Raw genomic sequence first — 17,045 nt, 5'->3', positions numbered from 1 at the left:
CTTAAGTGAAGGTGTCATAATTAGGGGAGTCTTTCTGTCTTCTTCCTGGAAGTTTCCACTCCTTCTGTTTCTGTTTAGAAAGGGGTAGGCCTCCCACAAAGGTATAAGTCTCCCACAATCGAGTTAGTTTGTAAAAGTGTCTTTATAATTAGCATGGGTTTTTGTTTACTTGAGTGGATACTTTGAAGTGTTTTGAAATGACTGTTGAAAATTTTTATTGAACATCTGTTAGGAGAAAGTTTTGATCCAGGAAAAGGGCTTGGTGCAGCTAAGACTTCTGTAATCACCTTAGACCTATTCCAATAAGGATATTACATCTTTATTATCCTCTACTCCTTTACTGAGAGGTGTGGCAGCTGTGGAGATCATTGTGGATGTTTGCAAGCTCTTAGTAGGGGCTTGGGCCAGGGGTGAGTTAAGCTCTACACTCCCTCTTGCCAGAGGTTGGTAGCCAAAAACAGGCAACGTTCTTCTTGATAAATTCCTGAATGTATGACTGTAAAATTAATCAAGAAAGATGATATAAGACAGGCACAGTCTATCTGAGGTGCCTGGGGGGCTCTCTTTTATATCAAGAAGTGGGGATTGTGGAGGCCCACAAAGGTTTCCTAGTGATATCTGAACTTGCTTTACCCAGCAGAGCTGCATTAGAGGACTGCTTGACAATGTGCCTGGTTACCAGGTGATTGGAAAGGGTCTGCACTTGGCTGTCCTGTGGGAGGTCTTTTGCTCCATCTCTTGGCATTTCTATAAATAACACTTTATAGGAGATAGAATGGACCAGTGGATTAGGATCCAGACCCTCCCAAGACTATCTTGTGTTTGTCTGTTTCTCTCCCCTCTATTCTATCTAAATCTCTTATCCCTCTCTCCTCAAGAGTACCCTGGGGTAAAATGTGGGAGCCAGTCTCTCAGCTGGTCTCCCACACCTATCACTCCCCTTTTCTTTTCTAAAGGAGAATACTTATTGTAAATTTTATTATTCCACCACCAACTCTATAACCATCCATCCATAACCTTGAGAAAAATGAAACCTTCTATAGGGGTGTGGTGTCCTTAGAACTGCTTCCTGCTCTTGACGGGGTGATGGTGTCTCTGTGGGGTCCTGTAAGAAAGCTTAGATAGTTAGGTCTCAAAAGGACTAGCTATAGAGTCTGCAGCCAGTCTCAGAGTAATGGATAAGATTGTCTGAGATTCTGGCTAAAAGTGTAGTATGATGGACCATCTCATCTTGGAATTGTCCTAAAAAATTATCAGTCTAAGGTTGATCATTGAGTAATGTTCTTAGGTACAAGGGCATGTTTCTGGACTGAGCAGAATCATTTTTGTGGGGCCCCATCTTCCTTCTGGAGACTTCAGAGAAGTCTGAAGTAGTGAGTGTGTTGCTTAATCCAGAAGATTGCTTTGAACTCCCCAAATCACTGGGGCTTTCCCTCTCCCTTACCAGAGTTGTAAACGGCAACTGACAGTCTGTTATGAGAAGCCAGAAGTTTTATTTCATGAGTAACAATGGTGAGTACCCCAGGAAGTTTGCATCGTGCACTGTTTATTCCCCAGAGTGGCTCTGTGTTTTTTTTTTTTAAATCAGGAATAGAGTGGCATTGTTAACATTCACTTTTCTTGGCATAGATTTGAAATGAAATGAAAAAAAAAAACCATCCTTTGGTCACATGCAGCAGAAGATCCTCCTCAGTATTGGGTGAAGTTGGCTGTGATGTGCTCATAGTTGGAGGGAACATAGTAAGCAACCCCTGGAAAGAGGCAAAGGATAACAAATGTCCATGGTGCACGTAAACTTCCCACACTAAAACATCAGCCCATTAAGCTTGTTAGCTTGCCATGAGGAGAAGTGGGCAGAAATATGAATTTAGGATGTTTAAGGATTTCTTTAAAAATATTTTTATTATTGTTACTTGTTTGTGTGTATGTGTGTAGGTGCATGCATGTGAAGGTCAGAGTTGATTCTCTCTTTCCATCATGTGGATCTCAGGAATCCAACTCAGGTCACCAAGTCTGGTGTCAAATGTCTTTAGCAGCTCTTGCTAGTCCTGTTTAGGGATTTCTTTCTTTTAAAAAGATTTATTAGTTGTGTGTGTGTGTGTGTATGTGTGTGTGTGTGTGTGTGTGTGTGTGTGTGTGTGTGTGTACCACATGTGTGAAGGTGCTGGTGGAAGCCAGAAGAGGAACTGTGATTACAGGCTGTTGTGAGTCATCTGATGTGGGTGCTGGGTCCTCTGCAAGAGCAGTAGGTGCTTTTAACTGTGAAGCCATCTCTCCAGACCCTAGGACGGGTGGGGTGGCTCCCCCCTCTCTCCCTCCCTCCCTCCTCCTCCTCTTCTTTTTGGTAAAGATACTTTACTTTCCTCTTGTCTTTGCCTTTTATGTTGCTTTATAAATATCAATGGATTTCTCTTTTCAGCGTTTAGGTTGCCATTTTATGGATCTTGTCTTTGGGGGTAACCACTTAAGATGTGCCAGTCTCTTTTCTTTCATGTAGAAAATTTTGTTAAATATTTTCTCTGAAATGTTATGTTTAGTATCAGAAACAATATCTGCCACACAGGAATCATATAATAAATAGCTCAAATTAAAGTATTTAAGGGAGAATTTCACTTATTTTTGGAAGATTTTGTAAGAAATGGGAGGGGCAGTAGGCTGAGAATCTTCCAGGATAAGAAGGATAGATGATGTTGATATCTTTTATCTTTTAGGTGTTCAGGCAACAGGAAGTATGACAATTTCATGCCCAAATGTTTTTGAATCTGATATCTTTACTTTTACTGTCCTTGTTCCCAGAGAAGGGAAGTAGTTGGCAGACAAGGGGAAGAATCCCTTTAAAATTTCAGAATGATTTCTTGAGATCAAGGTGGTGGGAGAAATGACAATAATAACAGTGTTTTGAACAAATAATCTGCAAAAGATATTGTAGTTAATATTTGTAAACAGTTTTTCTAATCCTTACAACAACCCAAGGAGTGGTATTTCCATTTTATAGCTATAGAGACGGATTCCTTATTTGTCTAATGTAGATTATGACTATGAGAAGAACTTTCTACAAAGCCTGTTGCTGCAGCTCATGAATTCTGACTGGCCAGTTTTTCCTAACTATATGGTAGATGACAAGCAAAACATCTCTCCCATGGTGAAACTGGAGGATGGAGCCTGCAGGATACAGCATTGGCCTCCTGTGACTCTGGTTTACAGTCCTCCTCATGGTAACAATCAATGTCAGGTCAACCTGAAGCTTAGACAAAAGCATGCCTCAGTGCTCTTTAAGTGGGAAGATGTTTCAGCATTTATGCAAAACTTTCAGAAAAATTAAGGTTTTGCTGGAATCTGAGTTTCACTATATTAGCTATATTTACCACATAAATGCTATCACAACATTCCTTCTGTGAGAGACTAAACAGATGGTGAGGGCTGAATTTTTGATGAAGCTTTGTTAGAAAGCTCACTTGTCCTAGAGTTTGGGAACCTGGACTTGGTTGTCTATTCTGTTAAATTCTAGGCTTGTCTTTCATACAGGTCACTTTGACATCTCATGGTGATGTGATATTATGAAAATCTCTTGCATTCTAAGAGACTGGAATTTTTTGCTGGACCTCACTGGTAGGGTTAATAATATAACTTGAGGTCACTTAATATTTAAGACTGTTACCTTATTGAGTACTCAGCCTCTTTGCTTAACCTCCATTTCTGAGAACAGTATAAGAATCAACATACTTGCCTTGAATTTCCCATATAATCATCTTTTACAACCCAAGATAACAGATTGCTGTAATATTAAGTTCTTAAGTTATGTACTCTTCCATGCCTCTTACCCAGAACAATGCATGTGTATCATTTACTGAAAGCAGCCAATAAAGAAGTTGAAAGCAACTTCCTAAAATCTACCATAAAGTTTGAAAGCATCCATTTATGGAAATTGGTTTGTAAACATTGGTGATATTTGTATTACTGTTAAAGATTTCTGTAAAGTATCTCATTCTTTCCTCAAGTGATACTCTCTGTGCTGTTCAATAAACACAGAGCAAAGTCCTTTGGGAGGCACAGACACACAGACAGAGACACATGACAGGTACACACAGCACTCACAGGCCAGACAGACTGACAAGACAGTCTTCTTCAGGCAGGCACAGACTCAGAGTCATGCAACAGAAAGACAGAGGATGGAAGGCACAGGTTTAATGAAGTAGAGAATTCAAATCTGGACTTGCTCTTGATAAAGTGGTCCCAAGGGGGATGTGCTTTTATTTCTTTACTTAATGCTATACTTATGCATTATTGGTTACTTGGAGTTCATCACCAATGTATATAATTCACATTACATCTCTTGGATTTAGTTACCTTCCTATAAAGAGAGTCACTAAAAATTGCAGAGTATTTATGTAATGACTACATATGACACTCAGTTCCTATGTATATCCTTATCATAAGCATGTATAGCATTATAGCATCACATTTATCAAGTACATTAATTAAAGAATTCATAAATGTAGCCTTGCAACCGGAAGAAAAACATATTCCTTTGCTTTCCTTACCTTCATCCAAAGGCATTTTGCCACTAAGGAACTCCCAGTATGTCTTTTGATTAACATTTTCAGCGATATTGTTGATAGAAAAGACAAGAAGGCCCCAAGATGTCATTCTGGTTTCAAATCTAAGAATAAAATGTAAATAGTTATCACCTCAGTTGAAGTCAGGCAACAGGAGGCAAGATGGAGGACAGATGTTCAAATGCTTTAAAGAGCAGATGCAAATAATGTTCAAAAGAGAAAATGCAAATGAGTAATGAGTATATAATCATGCCACTTAAAATGGAATTTCAATTAATAGATAAAGGGGTCTTTCTTTATATTTTCACTTGAGTAGGTTGATAGGTATTTCCATATTTAGATAGTCATGTTTTATGTATATGTTATTTAGAACGAACAGTTTAGTTTGCACAGTATACATTTGCCAGATTCCATGGGTTAATTTCTATTTGGTTTGGTGAGGACTCCAGACTAATGAGTCCCTTCATGTATGTACAATAAAACATTTCTACTCTTACATACATCTCCATGGCTCAGTTAGTGCCCAAGGTTCTCCTCTATAGAATATTACATGGCAATAAAAGGAATAGCCATCATAGAGGACAGTGTGCATGAGGATTGTTTGGGGATGTGTTCTATTATTGATCAACTTTAGCGATGTCCAAATTCTCAGAGTACTGTCTTCAAAGAAGCATGGTGTCTGGTGTCTTTGGCCTCATTAGGTACCTACACTAACATGCACATATGCATTCCTCATATAATTAAACATAAAATATATTTAAAAAAATTAAGGACTCAGATTTTAGATAAACATATGCCAGCCAATGAATATGAAGAATCACAACTGTTTGTACTATGCATAGAACAAATTCTACCAGATTATTAAATAACTGATTATATTGTGGTTGTGAAGGCAATTTATTCTTCGTGTTTTTTCTCTCTCTCCAAGTTTCTATTATGTATTGTGTGTTGTTTTCATATTTACAGACAGAAGAAAAATCATTATTAAATGCTAAACTTGTTTTTTTTTTTTTTTTTTTTTTTTTTTTTTTTTTTTTTTTTTTTTTTTTCGAGACAGGGTTTCTCTGCGTAGCTTTGCGCCTTTCCTGGAGCTCACTTGGTAGCCCAGGCTGGCCTCGAACTCACAGAGATCCGCCTGCCTCTGCCTCCCGAGTGCTGGGATTAAAGGCGTGCGCCACCACCGCCCAGCTTAAATGCTAAACTTGTAAAGTATATCCAGAAGGTTTGCATATCATGTGTCCTCTTTTTCTCCCATGAATTAGCATGGTCCCTTAACTACTGTGATCTCCCTATTTTCCTATATTGCTTCCCCTTTTTGCAAATGGTTAACATTTCATTTAATTCTCCCCTCTGATCCATTTCCACATTCTACTCTTTCTTAACAGGACAGTAGGTATAAATATGAATTTCAAAGACAGTCAAATCCATGCTTGTCTCTGAACTCTGTTAGGTACATGTTGCATGATCTTAAGGAGAAGGGGGAGGGAGGTAAACAAGGAAAGAGGGAGAGAGAAGAGATGGGGGAGGGAGAGAGAATACATGGGAATTTGAGTCCATCTTGGGGGATGGTGACATCACTTGCACCACTCACTTGAACATGGAGTTTTTGCACTGTGCTTCTTCAAGGACAACAAGTAGTACAGATCCTCTTTTCACACTAACTTCAATGGTCTTGTTGAAGAGCAGATCAACCCCCTTCAGCTGGTTGTTTATGGTGTATATGACGGTAATGTTAGATGGTGAGGGGGGGACGGGAGTAGGATAGTCAGCTGGAGTTGGTGGCACTTCATGATCTGTGAGGGCAAAAAGGCCAAGTTTATTAAAGATTTTGGTGTTTGAGTGATGGATGCAAAAGTCATTGTTATCGGGAACTTATCCCAGAAAAGATTTCAAGAAAATAGTAACCTTTAGGCTATACAACAAAATACTGGGACAACTATTCCAGAAGTTGTCTAACAAGGACTCCATATTAGATTTGTGCTGTCACTGGGCAGCAGCACAGGGAGTCAGGCTAAGGTGTTTCACACGATGGCAGTGGGTTTGCTTGAGTTTGGCTCCTGTAGATTCGGCACTGAAGTCTATGAGGTGCTTATAGTTTCTTCTTGTTATACAAAACTAACTAGTGGATACAAGCGGAAGTATTTGATGAGAAAAAAAAATAATTGAAGGAGTTGATTTCAGAGACATTTTCTGGAGTGACAAAAGTTTTAGGAAGGGTCTTTATGGGCAATAGGAATTTTAAATATTTCAGTATTGTATTTGATTGGATACAAAAATGCTATAAAGTAACATGTTATGCTTCTACCTCATCCTGTTGGTGTTCTGTGAGTGTCAGGCTGTCATTATTACATCCTTAAGGCTTGAGTGAATTTCATTTGTTCCTTTTCAGCCCCTTCAAATAAAATCAACAATTGGTTATTCATCTCCTCCTCTCCTTCTTCCTTCTCCTCTTCTTTTTGCCTATGTGATGTAGATGATGTTGATTTCTATTTAATACTGATTTCATTACTGTAAAGTCTATAGTTTCATCTACATGTCTCTCTTTTGACTTTGTAAAGAGCAGATGAGACATGTGTGATGTTTGGCAGTACATTTTTCAAATGAATGAAGCTCCCTGTTGTGACCACAGGCCATCTACCTCATTAAAGTTGGTGTTCATATAAGGAACTGAATTCTTAAGCTAGGCTCTTTGGCTATGGGCTAGTACACATGCTTGGGAATTGGAGATCATAGCTCTACCTATCTGGGATGAATTGACAAAACAATCTAATATTCCACTCAATATCAAGTCACATGCCATTGTACTTTAAGTAGCAATTTATGTTATAAAAGGGGAAGCCATTGAAAAGTTCTTACCAGAACCACAATTTACTTGGGGCACATCTAGGTAAGTCTTGCCTTTCAAGGAGGGGAGAATTTGAGCAATGGACATGGGGTTTTGGAATTTCCCCTGCTTAATCTTATTGAGTATCATATCCATAGTCTTCTGGCAGTCCCATTTCTTGATAGGTTGCACAGGTGTCACAGACAGAGCCTAGGAGAGAGGGGGCAGGCATGGGCAGGAGAAAGAAAGAGAGGAAAGATTAGGTATGGCAGGAAGTTGGCTCTCAGGAGGGATGAACTTTCTTGCTAATCATTATGATCTTCCAGAATTCAAACTGAAGCAGCACAAGGCCTTGCCCTCTATAGATGGCCTCCTCAGGTATTAGGCATGCATATGATGCATAGACATACAGGTAGGCAAAACACCCCATACAATAAGATAAAATAAAACAATTACAAAAACAAACACTGACAAATGATTTTAGAAAATAGCCACTGAACCCTTATTTAGTCAATGACTAGAGTCAGGAAATACAGCCCAGACTGCTGTATCTGTGAATAGTTTTTAAATGTGGAACAAGAGTAACAAAGCAAACCATAGAAGGAGCTGTAGTCTAGGGCAGCTGGACTGGCACATGCAGTAGACTGTTTTTGATTTGTGTTGTCATGCATTCCTTTTGGTGGACATTTCCCAAAGCCATGTCTCTATCAGGACTATCAGTCATAGTTTCCACTGCTGTGGAATGTTGTTCTGTATGCTGTGAATGTGTGTTGTTCTGATTGGTTGATAAAATGCTGATTGGCCAGTAGCCAGGCAGGAAATATATGTGGGAGAAGTAGACAAGGAGAATTCTGGGAAGAGGAAGACTGTCAGGAGTTGCCAGCCAGACACAGAGGAAGCAAGATGACAAGGCAGAACTGAGAATAGGTGCCAAGTCATGTGGCTAAACATAGATAAGAATTATGGGTTAATTTAAGTGTAAGAGTTAGTCAGTAATAAGGCTGAGCTAATGGCCAAGCAGTTATAATTACTATAAGCTTCTGAATGATTATTTTGTAAGCAACTGAGGGATGGTGCAGCTGCGCAAGACACAGGAAAACTTCTGACTACATTCCACAATCCTGGCCTTGGGATAGAATCATGTTCTGCATTGCACTGGAGTCCTTGGGAACAGTGACTGGTGGATGCCTGCACCAATCACTCCTTCCCTAATACACCAACATTGAAAGAGAAAAATCATTTCTCTTGCTTGTGTATTTCAGTTGGGACTGTATGAGTAAGCACCAAGCTGTCATTGACCATCTTTAATTCCACATAGCAGGAGAGAATGAGTGAAACCATGGATGACAGACAACTAATAGTGGTCTTTGATGTCATCACTTGATCTTTGATTTTTATTATGGTTTTTCTTGAAATCACTTCATCTGGCCTTGGACACACCTAGGAAAGTGAAATACTAAATTGGCATTTTTAAAATTGGGCTTCTGTAACTGGAAAAATGAGTCTGGATTACTATATCAAGCAATTCACTTATTCTTGCCTAGTTTTTTATCTTTGGGGCAAACTAGAAAGTATAAATCCTGCTTGTCTTTGGAGTGGGTATCATTTGAGAGTCCAGTGTGCAAGTGTGGAAAAGCATTTTGCAAGGCATGATGTGGAAACTCATTGCATCCTCCCTTCCTTTACAGTTACGCTAACTAGAGCCACCAAGTATGGTAGTAAGCTTTGTTGGCTAATGACACATTTGCATGAAGCTGGAAGAGAAAATGGGAGAAGGCAGAGGGGAGTCAGAGATAGTTGTTTCAGCTGGGGAGAGCAGTGTGGGCACTTGGACATTTGTGACAGGTATGGTCACCCTGTTAACTTTGGCAAATGCAGACCATTACTCCCTGTTGAGGCCACTTTATAAGGCAGTTTGGTCTAAGAGGCACCAGGTAGATGCTCCTCAGCAGGCAGGTAGGGAGGAGTTATGTTTCTTAAGTGACAAGAAATCTACATGGTGAGTGGTATTTGGATATGGATGAGGTCTTACCCTTTGATAGGAAAAGCTTTTATTCTCAGGTATAATCTACCAGAGTGTACCTAGAAAGTGATGAAATCCCAAATAGAAGTTCTAAGCCAAATCAGCAAAGTAAACAGTTCTGCATCTGGCACTAAAACAATCAAACTCCTTAGACAAGGTTAAGAATGTGGCCTGACCTGCCAAACCCAGTCTTAACCTCATTCTTTCAGGCTGCCTGCTTTCCACAGGAATTTGTAGACATGAGTTCTGGGGATGCTTTTGTATGGGTCAGCTGTGGAACAAATGTTTTGTTTCATGACAAATGCTGGCTTTGCTCTTGGTCACTTCCACATATGGTGTTTTGGACTGGTGATTTGTCTTCATTCTTACGTTTGACACTGACTATTACATGTCCTGTTTGGACTCTTCCCTAATTTTTAGTTTGTGGAAGTTACCAACCTCTCTCTCTCTCTCTCTCTCTCTCTCTCTCTCTCTCTCTCTCTCTCTCTCTCTCTCTCTTTTTCTAGGAGATGATTTCCTTCTAATAGTAACTGAGAGCTCCATAATATTATACTTTCCAGGGGCTCAGGAAAGAAAACTACAAAGGGCGAGGAGTATTTTTGGGAAATAGAATCTCAGCACACCGAGCTCTTTGGTCTGCTTGCTTTAGTGCCACTCGGATAACATCCTTTATACACAGTTCTGTTCTCGTGCCTGGCTCCTTTCTTGCCTGATTCCTCTCTATTCTTATCTATTGCTCCCTCTAAGTTCTATCTTAATTCTCTTGTCTTAATTCTGCCTTATCTAGGTCCTTTTCATCTTGTTCTTACCCAGCCAGTACTTACCTATCTGGCTCTTCCTCATCTTCCATCTTGTCCACATGTTCTCTATGGTCAAAATCCTCTTTATCTCTCTCAGTTCTCCGCCTCTGAGTTCTCTATGTTCCTCCCAAGTCTCCCAGGAATCCAGTTATAAACCCAAGCAATAGCAATCCTCTGGCAGAGCAAGGTCATCAGGCTTGAATTCTTACTGGGTCATAAAGGCAGGTAAGAATTTTCCTCAGGCAGTGACCACCAGGCTTTATTTTACAATCCAAAATGGGAGTGCCAAAAGAGGAGGTCAACTGAGTGCTAGTGACCAGTCAGTATATCAAAAAGGGGATCTATATGTTGTACATTCTGAGAAGTAGTTAGGTAAGAAGTTAGGGGTCTATAAAGTTAGTAAGGCTGTAAGAAAGGAGGGTCCAAGTTAAATTGCGTAAAGTAATTACTTAAGATCTACCTGACCTAGGTGATGTCTCCTTGTGGAATTTACCTCAAATCAGGTGACTAGTATTTGGTGGTCTGGACTGTTATTTCTGTTAGTCCTTGAAAGTGGCTAAGGGAGATATCTGATTCCAGTGCTGAAAGGGAAGAAACGGATGGGCTGTGGGGAAGGAAGCCTTTCCTGAGGCTGTTCTCCAAACACCTTGAATGTGTATGTCCAAAGAGTGACCAGTCCACACTGTTAGCAATTCTTAGAGAAAATCCAATTGGGAAAACTATGAAGGCACACATGATTTTCATAACATAAGACAGCTGATATATAACAAACCAAATAACACCAAATGCTCCTTGGAATTTGTCTTCCTCTGCAGGAATTCCTTGACCCCTCAGGTAGTGGCTTTGCCATAACCAGCTGAGTTCTTATAATCTATTCCTGTGACCCATAGGAGATATATCTGCTTACCATAGATGATTCCTGCTCTAGTGAACAGGGGCTAGAAGATGGTGATGGATTTGGGGCTGTCAAGGAACATCTTTCCTAATTTAAGCCTGGAGATATGTGAGGGAGGCATAAAATGGGCTACAGACTTAGCTTCTTGGACTTGGCTCTACTATTTACTGGGTTATTTTTATTATTTATTTATTTTTTATTTTTTCTTGTGTGTGTCTGTCTGTGTGTGTGTCTGTCTGTGTGTATGTTTGAGTCATCTTTAGATTACTTAGATTAACCATTTTAAATACAAACCAACTTTTTTATAGGTAAACATAAGTGGAGGAAAAGGACACTTTTCCTGGTAAGCTTGAAGCGAAAATTCCATCAATAAGTTTTTTGAAGATCTGCTTTCAAATCAGTATGTATGCATCAAACTTTCAATAGTGTATGACTGTTACTAGTAAACTAGTTATTATTGTTAATAAATCCTCAAAATTCTTGATTTATTTGTTTCATTTTTTCCAAGAAAGGAGGATGAATTCTTTTAAGTTTGTCTTTACATTTTATCTATGAGCTAGCATATACCTGCATTTTGCTAGTAGAGAAACTGAGGCAAAGCAGTTCAGGAATTGACCCCAAATCACATTAGTTGGAGTTTCCCAGGTGTGTTAGTAGACACAAAGTCCCTTGGTGCTACAGTTCAGGGTTATTATTCTGTCCTAGATTAGGAGCATATAGGATGGGTTTACCTGCATGCCAAGGCCAGTGCTGTAGATGTCTCCGATGATGCCATCATCTTTGATCTTCGAGCTGATATTATCCACAAGAACCTTCAGTGCCTCACCAAACAGGTCTCTGTAATTTTCCTGAGAACCTACAGGAATCCTGTTGTACATGCAAGTCAGGGCCAAGGTTGCTACTGCTCCTGTATCTGGAAGACAGAGGGGAGACAGACCCCCATCACAATCACCACCACAGCCAATGTTCATCAGGTGCTTATTGTGATCTAGTGACAGGACCTCCTTTAGTTCTTGGGATCACTAGTGAAACAGGACCTATGAGTATCTTCATTTAAGAGATGAGGAAGTGGGAGTTCATAGCAGTAAAGGAACTGCCCAAGGCCACACAGCCAGGAAGCAGCAGGGCCAGGCTTTAAAACAAATGTATACCACTGGACAGCTCCAGACTTTGAAACTCTAACTTGTGTAAATGGCAGTGTGTTCAATCCCACTTCTCTCATGTCGAGGTTGATCTTTTGAGATGTCAGCAGTTCTGGAAGGTCCAGCTGTCACACCTCAGTGAAGGCATCTTGGTCTTCCCAGCACAGCAGCCTGAGTCTCTTCAGCATTTGTAGTTTATGACTGTTTTTGCTCTGGTCAGTACTTGCTAGTAATGACAGAAGACTTTTATATTTGTGTGTGGTAAACATGTGTGCAAAGAAGACTGAAAGACAGAAAAGTAAAAAGCATCAGATGCAACTGTATCACTGCCTTGTCATATTTGAGTCTCATGCTCATTAGAGTGACAGTGATTGACATCTGAAGACAAGAGGTCCTCAATTCTACTGCAAGATGTAACCATGTGTGAGGTTCCAGATGGAGGGGTGTTTTGATCCTGGGGGTCTGACTGTATTGCTGTTGTCTAGTGAAAAGCTGCTGTGAGGGTGGAAGTGAGTGAAAGCCTGAGATGATATTGCTTAGAGGGAGGCAGAGGGCCATGACAGTGAGTCCATGCCAGGGGCCCCAACAGAGGAAAGATCATTAGACACAGAAAGGTTGAAAGAAGGAAACAGCATCACAGTGGAAAAGGATTCCATTCATAAGCAGCCCAGTGTGGGTAACACAAAGGGATAAGAAGGTCCCTGTGTTGGCTTCAGAAAATAGCTGTTTGTAGAAAGGACATTTGGATGGAAAAAGGAGAAACATCTTGAAATATACAGAATATGGGAGAATTGGTATACATTAAGGAGTGCAGGGTATAGGTGTGAGGTAAGACATCTATCTCCATTTTATTTGAAAATAACTTCTAACTTTTGTGATATGTTTATTGTCCCAGTGGAGGTCTGTCCTTAACTCACAAGTCCAACAAACATTTGTTCAGTGTTTTTCATCCACCCCACCTGCATGGCTCCCAGCTCTACCTCCATGGAAGGTTTTTCTCCTTTGCTTCCCCCTCCATCACTACCTCTTGTCTACTGTGACTCTGATACTCTCACCTTGGTCAGTGTCTGATGGCATCAACTTACCCACATTGAAGGGAGAAGACTCCCTCATCAGGGTCTTAGCAAAGCGCACTGCGATGGGTAAGGTTGCCTCTGAGTTCTTCTGGCACAGTGCGAGGATCGCCAGACTGGGTCCATAGAAGGCTGAGGCTGCAGCACCGGGGCCTGAGAAGACAACAGAGAACCATCCTTAGATTAACACTCACCACTCTGGAGACGTTTTGAGTAGCATAGACCAGAGCTTTTAAATAGAAATCACTAGAAAACCTGTCACCAAAAAGAGACAATATTGGCAAAGGATGACATCAGTGTTTCTCAGAGTAAGAATGTCATCTGTCATCTGAAGAGAAGAGGGATGGTGCTGACCCTGGGGAGGATGGTGGCTGCCCAGTCCATGCCTGGGGAGTTGGCTTCTCTAGCTCATTTTGGCTGAGAACAGAGTGTCTCACTGGTGGGACTATCAGAGTATAGGCAGCCTTGTTTCTCCGCTCTGACTTTTCACTCTTCTCACTTCCATATTTTCCTTTCACGGTTAAAAAAATCTCAGGAAGGACCCTGCCCCCCACTCTTCCCCCCCTCCCCATGAGGTCTTACTTGGAGACACCCACTTCTCCATTTCATTTTGCAGAATGGATACTTTATTTCCAGGGTCTCGGCATGAGGAGGTGAGCGCCATAATGGTGAGCGCTAGTTGCCCACTTGTTAGGTCTATGGAAAAGAGAAAAGAATTATGATGGCAGGCATTCTCAGGCAAAGTTCCACCCAGGGCTAGACTGAGTGTTGCACTTGTTTTTTTAAACTATGTATTTATTTTTATTACTGTGTTTGTGTGTGTGTGTGTGTGTGTGTGTGCGTGTGCGTGTGCGTGTATGTGTGTGCGTGTGTGTGTGTGTGTGTGTGTCTGTGTCTGTGCTAACCACAACACAGAGGTATGTGGAGGTCAAAAGGCATTTTTGTGGAGTTAGTTATTCCTTTTAACTTTATGTGGATTCTGGAGATCAAGCTCAGATGGGGAAGCCTGTGTAACAACCACCTTTACCCATGGAGCCATCTCAGTAACCCATCTCTCATCTGCTGCTCACTACCTCCCTTTAATGTTTGAGACACTCTGTATCCCTGGCTGGCCCTGAACTCACTCTTGCTGAGTGCTGGGCTTACTGGTGTATGTCACCATACACAGCATCTACCAGCCTTATATTCAAAGCCTCAAATCCAGGATTTGGATTTTTCAGTAGTGCACTCATATCATTTTAAAATCTCTTTTTTTTTCCAAAGAAAGAAATATGGAAATAAGTCTTTGAAGAAACATAGAATGTAGTGTTGTCTGTGTGACTCAGTGATTGCACAGTGAAGCTAATAATTTCTTATACTTAATATATGCTAAGAAAAGAATCTGTGCTGTCTGTTTAGAAAAGAAAGGAGAAAACCCATGAAAGTCAGTGGGAGACCTAGAGGCAGAAAGTAAACTTGTCATGCATCTTGAAGCTCAAGGCAATTCATGTGAAGTGAATTGACCCTAGACTTTGTTGTTACTGCCACTATTGTTATTGTTTGTGTCCTTAGAGAGCAAGATGAGTAAGAGGCATCCAGTGACTTTTCATAAGCAGCAAATTTGGAAGCAGAAGTGTCTGCTTTCTTCCCTGAGTCTGGAGCTCCCTGTGCATCCCTCCCCTCTTCCCTGACTATTCCGATGTCACATATGTGTAGCTACTGAAGTTCTGCTGTGCAGGGAAAGGTGAGTGAATTGGGGTTGGCAATGACAGAGACCTGGGGTCCGGGGTAGCCTGTATGTGGAAGATTCAGGCTTCGGGGAGGGGTTCCAGTGTCTAACCTGCACTGTCAGTGGCCATGAGCCTGTCAGTCAGGAGCTTCTGGGCCTCCAGATTGTAGGCACCGGCCAGGTTCATGGCAATCAGGATGCTGGGATTTGTGAAGTCTGACTTCGTCACCGACTTCTCCATGAGCACTTGTAGACCATTGACCCAGGGCTGCTGTTCTGGGGGGACAGCTGAGAAAAGGAAAGCCACTCGCAACACCCCACCACTCATCCCTCATTCCCCCCAGCCTTCATCCCTTTCCCAGAAGTGTCATTCCTGTGTCTTCTAGGCCTTTTAGCAGAAGGCTTGAGAGATTTGAGGAGACAGAAAAGAAATGCAGAAAATATCAGCATTTTTCTTAGAGGCTCATTAGTCCTTACATCTTCTCCAACAATCTCTATCTTTAAAGTGATTTTTTTCATGTGTTAACTTTGAGCAGTACATCTCAGAAGTATTTAACATGATTTCTATTCATATCCTATTAGTCACTGTTTTCTTTGGCATTACTTTCCTCTACTCTTTCATGAAAAATATTGATGATTTTAGGCATAATCTGCTCATCAGATATTCATGCCTCCCATGTAGTCTTAGTTACCACTAAGTATCTATCTTGTTCCAGCAGCCAACATTCCTGCTATCATAATTCACGCTCTCTCCATAAAAAGTGCATTGACTTGACTCTCCAAGAATTATTCTGTGAAGTCATGAAAGATGACTATGTCTCCATCCTTGACTTATGCCTACCTCTTCAGAACTCCTATAGTGATTGCTGTTCCACCCCTCTCTCAACAGTAGAACTGTGCCTGAGATCTCTGCCTCTCTGGAGGGAGACTGCTTCTTTGCCATTGGAATAATCACCATACTCACAGCAAGAGCTTTGGGTGCTGGTTCCTGCCACAGCCCAGAGAACATTTAGAAGGTAGAAGGTAAGCCAAGCCATGCCCCGCTTTCTTGTGCTGTCCACGTCTCCCTTTCCACGAACACCAGTATTTGCTAATGAGGTGTGCCTCTACCTTCTCTTGTTTCACTTATTTTTGTAGAACAATCTGCTCCAGACCCAGCCACTTTTAAATACCTATGCTAACCCCTCCTACCTTGATGAATCTCATTTCTATTTGCCCATCTCAGTTTACTTACTGTATAGGCCCTCCATGGTGTGTGAAGGTGACTTCTAAGCAGTAGAATGATGTAAGGACATGAGGCCCAGGTAATGCAGCAAAATAATAAGTATCTCTTGTCAATTTCCAAGTAATTAATGGTAGGATATTTGGCTAACATGTGAATATAGGACAGGACTCCTCCTAGGCTAATAGCCTACTGATGCTTATCTGCAATGATTTCATGAATGTTTAGGTTGATAGGTACTAGCTCATTTCATTTTGCAGGACACCTTTTTTTTTTTTTTTTTTTTTTTTTTTGGCTCTTTGGTGGAAATATACCTTCAGGTAGATATGCTGACTATACACAATAGAGTCAATCTGGACCTGGGTTCCAGTCAAGATTCCTTTAAGTTGTTTGATTTTTAGATAAGGAGTGGATTTCAATTTCATGGAAGTTGTTTTGTTTAATTTTGTTTCTTCTGCCCAGGGATAAAAGTGGACTCTGCTACCTGTAGCTTTCTCATAGAATACTTATTATTTTTAAAATATTTAATTAATTTATGCATATATGTGTGAGTATTACACATATGTAGGTATGTATATCTGTATGTACATACATGTTTGTGTGTGTGTATGCAGAGTTCAGGAAAGGGTATCAGATGTCATTCTCCATCACTTTCCAATTTTTTCCTTTGAGAAAGGGTTGTTTTCTTCAACCTTGGGTTTGGGTTTTCTTGGTAAGGCTGAAAGCTAGCCAGTCCCTGTGATCCTTCTTTCCCTCTTCCCTGTGGGCATTTGTCAGGACACATCTCGTTATGTGCATACTG

At 40.8% G+C, this 17,045-nt stretch overlaps 2 protein-coding genes across 3 annotated transcripts in view; one reads left to right on the top strand and one right to left on the bottom strand.

The window, feature by feature from the left end:
* Positions 1-1,473: 1,473 nt before the first annotated feature.
* LOC114703402 (cobalamin binding intrinsic factor-like) lies at positions 1,474-16,179 on the bottom strand. Its single transcript, XM_028884226.2, has 9 exons — positions 15,986-16,179; positions 15,133-15,309; positions 13,896-14,009; positions 13,326-13,466; positions 11,830-12,011; positions 7,413-7,590; positions 6,148-6,349; positions 4,542-4,660; positions 1,474-1,751 (listed from the first exon to the last, which is right to left on the bottom strand). The coding sequence occupies exons 1-9, from the start codon at positions 16,056-16,058 to the stop codon at positions 1,690-1,692; spliced, it is 1,248 nt and encodes a 415-aa protein (XP_028740059.1). The 5' UTR covers positions 16,059-16,179; the 3' UTR covers positions 1,474-1,689.
* The window catches only part of LOC114703401 (oocyte-secreted protein 1-like), a 33,601-nt gene continuing 32,536 nt past the window's right edge, over positions 15,981-17,045 (top strand). For both annotated transcript variants that reach the window (XM_028884224.2, XM_037204911.1), the window contains exon 1: positions 15,981-16,044. The gene's annotated coding sequence lies outside the window, so the exon portion shown is untranslated. The remainder of the gene's footprint in view (positions 16,045-17,045) is intronic.

Source organism: Peromyscus leucopus, chromosome 1 (genome assembly GCF_004664715.2).
Source record: "Peromyscus leucopus breed LL Stock chromosome 1, UCI_PerLeu_2.1, whole genome shotgun sequence".
In the NCBI taxonomy this organism is placed as follows: domain Eukaryota; kingdom Metazoa; phylum Chordata; class Mammalia; order Rodentia; family Cricetidae; genus Peromyscus; species Peromyscus leucopus.
The sequence above is the reverse complement of the archived record's forward strand: the minus strand, read 5'-3'. Positions and strand labels throughout refer to the sequence as shown.

Bases quoted from the DNA above. Each gene is read 5' to 3' on its own strand.
- LOC114703402 (XM_028884226.2), bottom strand. From the start codon at position 16,058: ATGGCTTGGCTTACCTTCTACCTTCTAAATGTTCTCTGGGCTGTGGCA. The intron at 14,010-15,132 runs GTTAGACACTGG...TCTTTTCCATAG, and splicing joins CATGGCCACTGACAGTGCAG to ACCTAACAAGTGGGCAACTA. The intron at 12,012-13,325 runs GTAAGTTGATGC...TCTGTCTTCCAG, and splicing joins GTCTTCTCCCTTCAATGTGG to ATACAGGAGCAGTAGCAACC.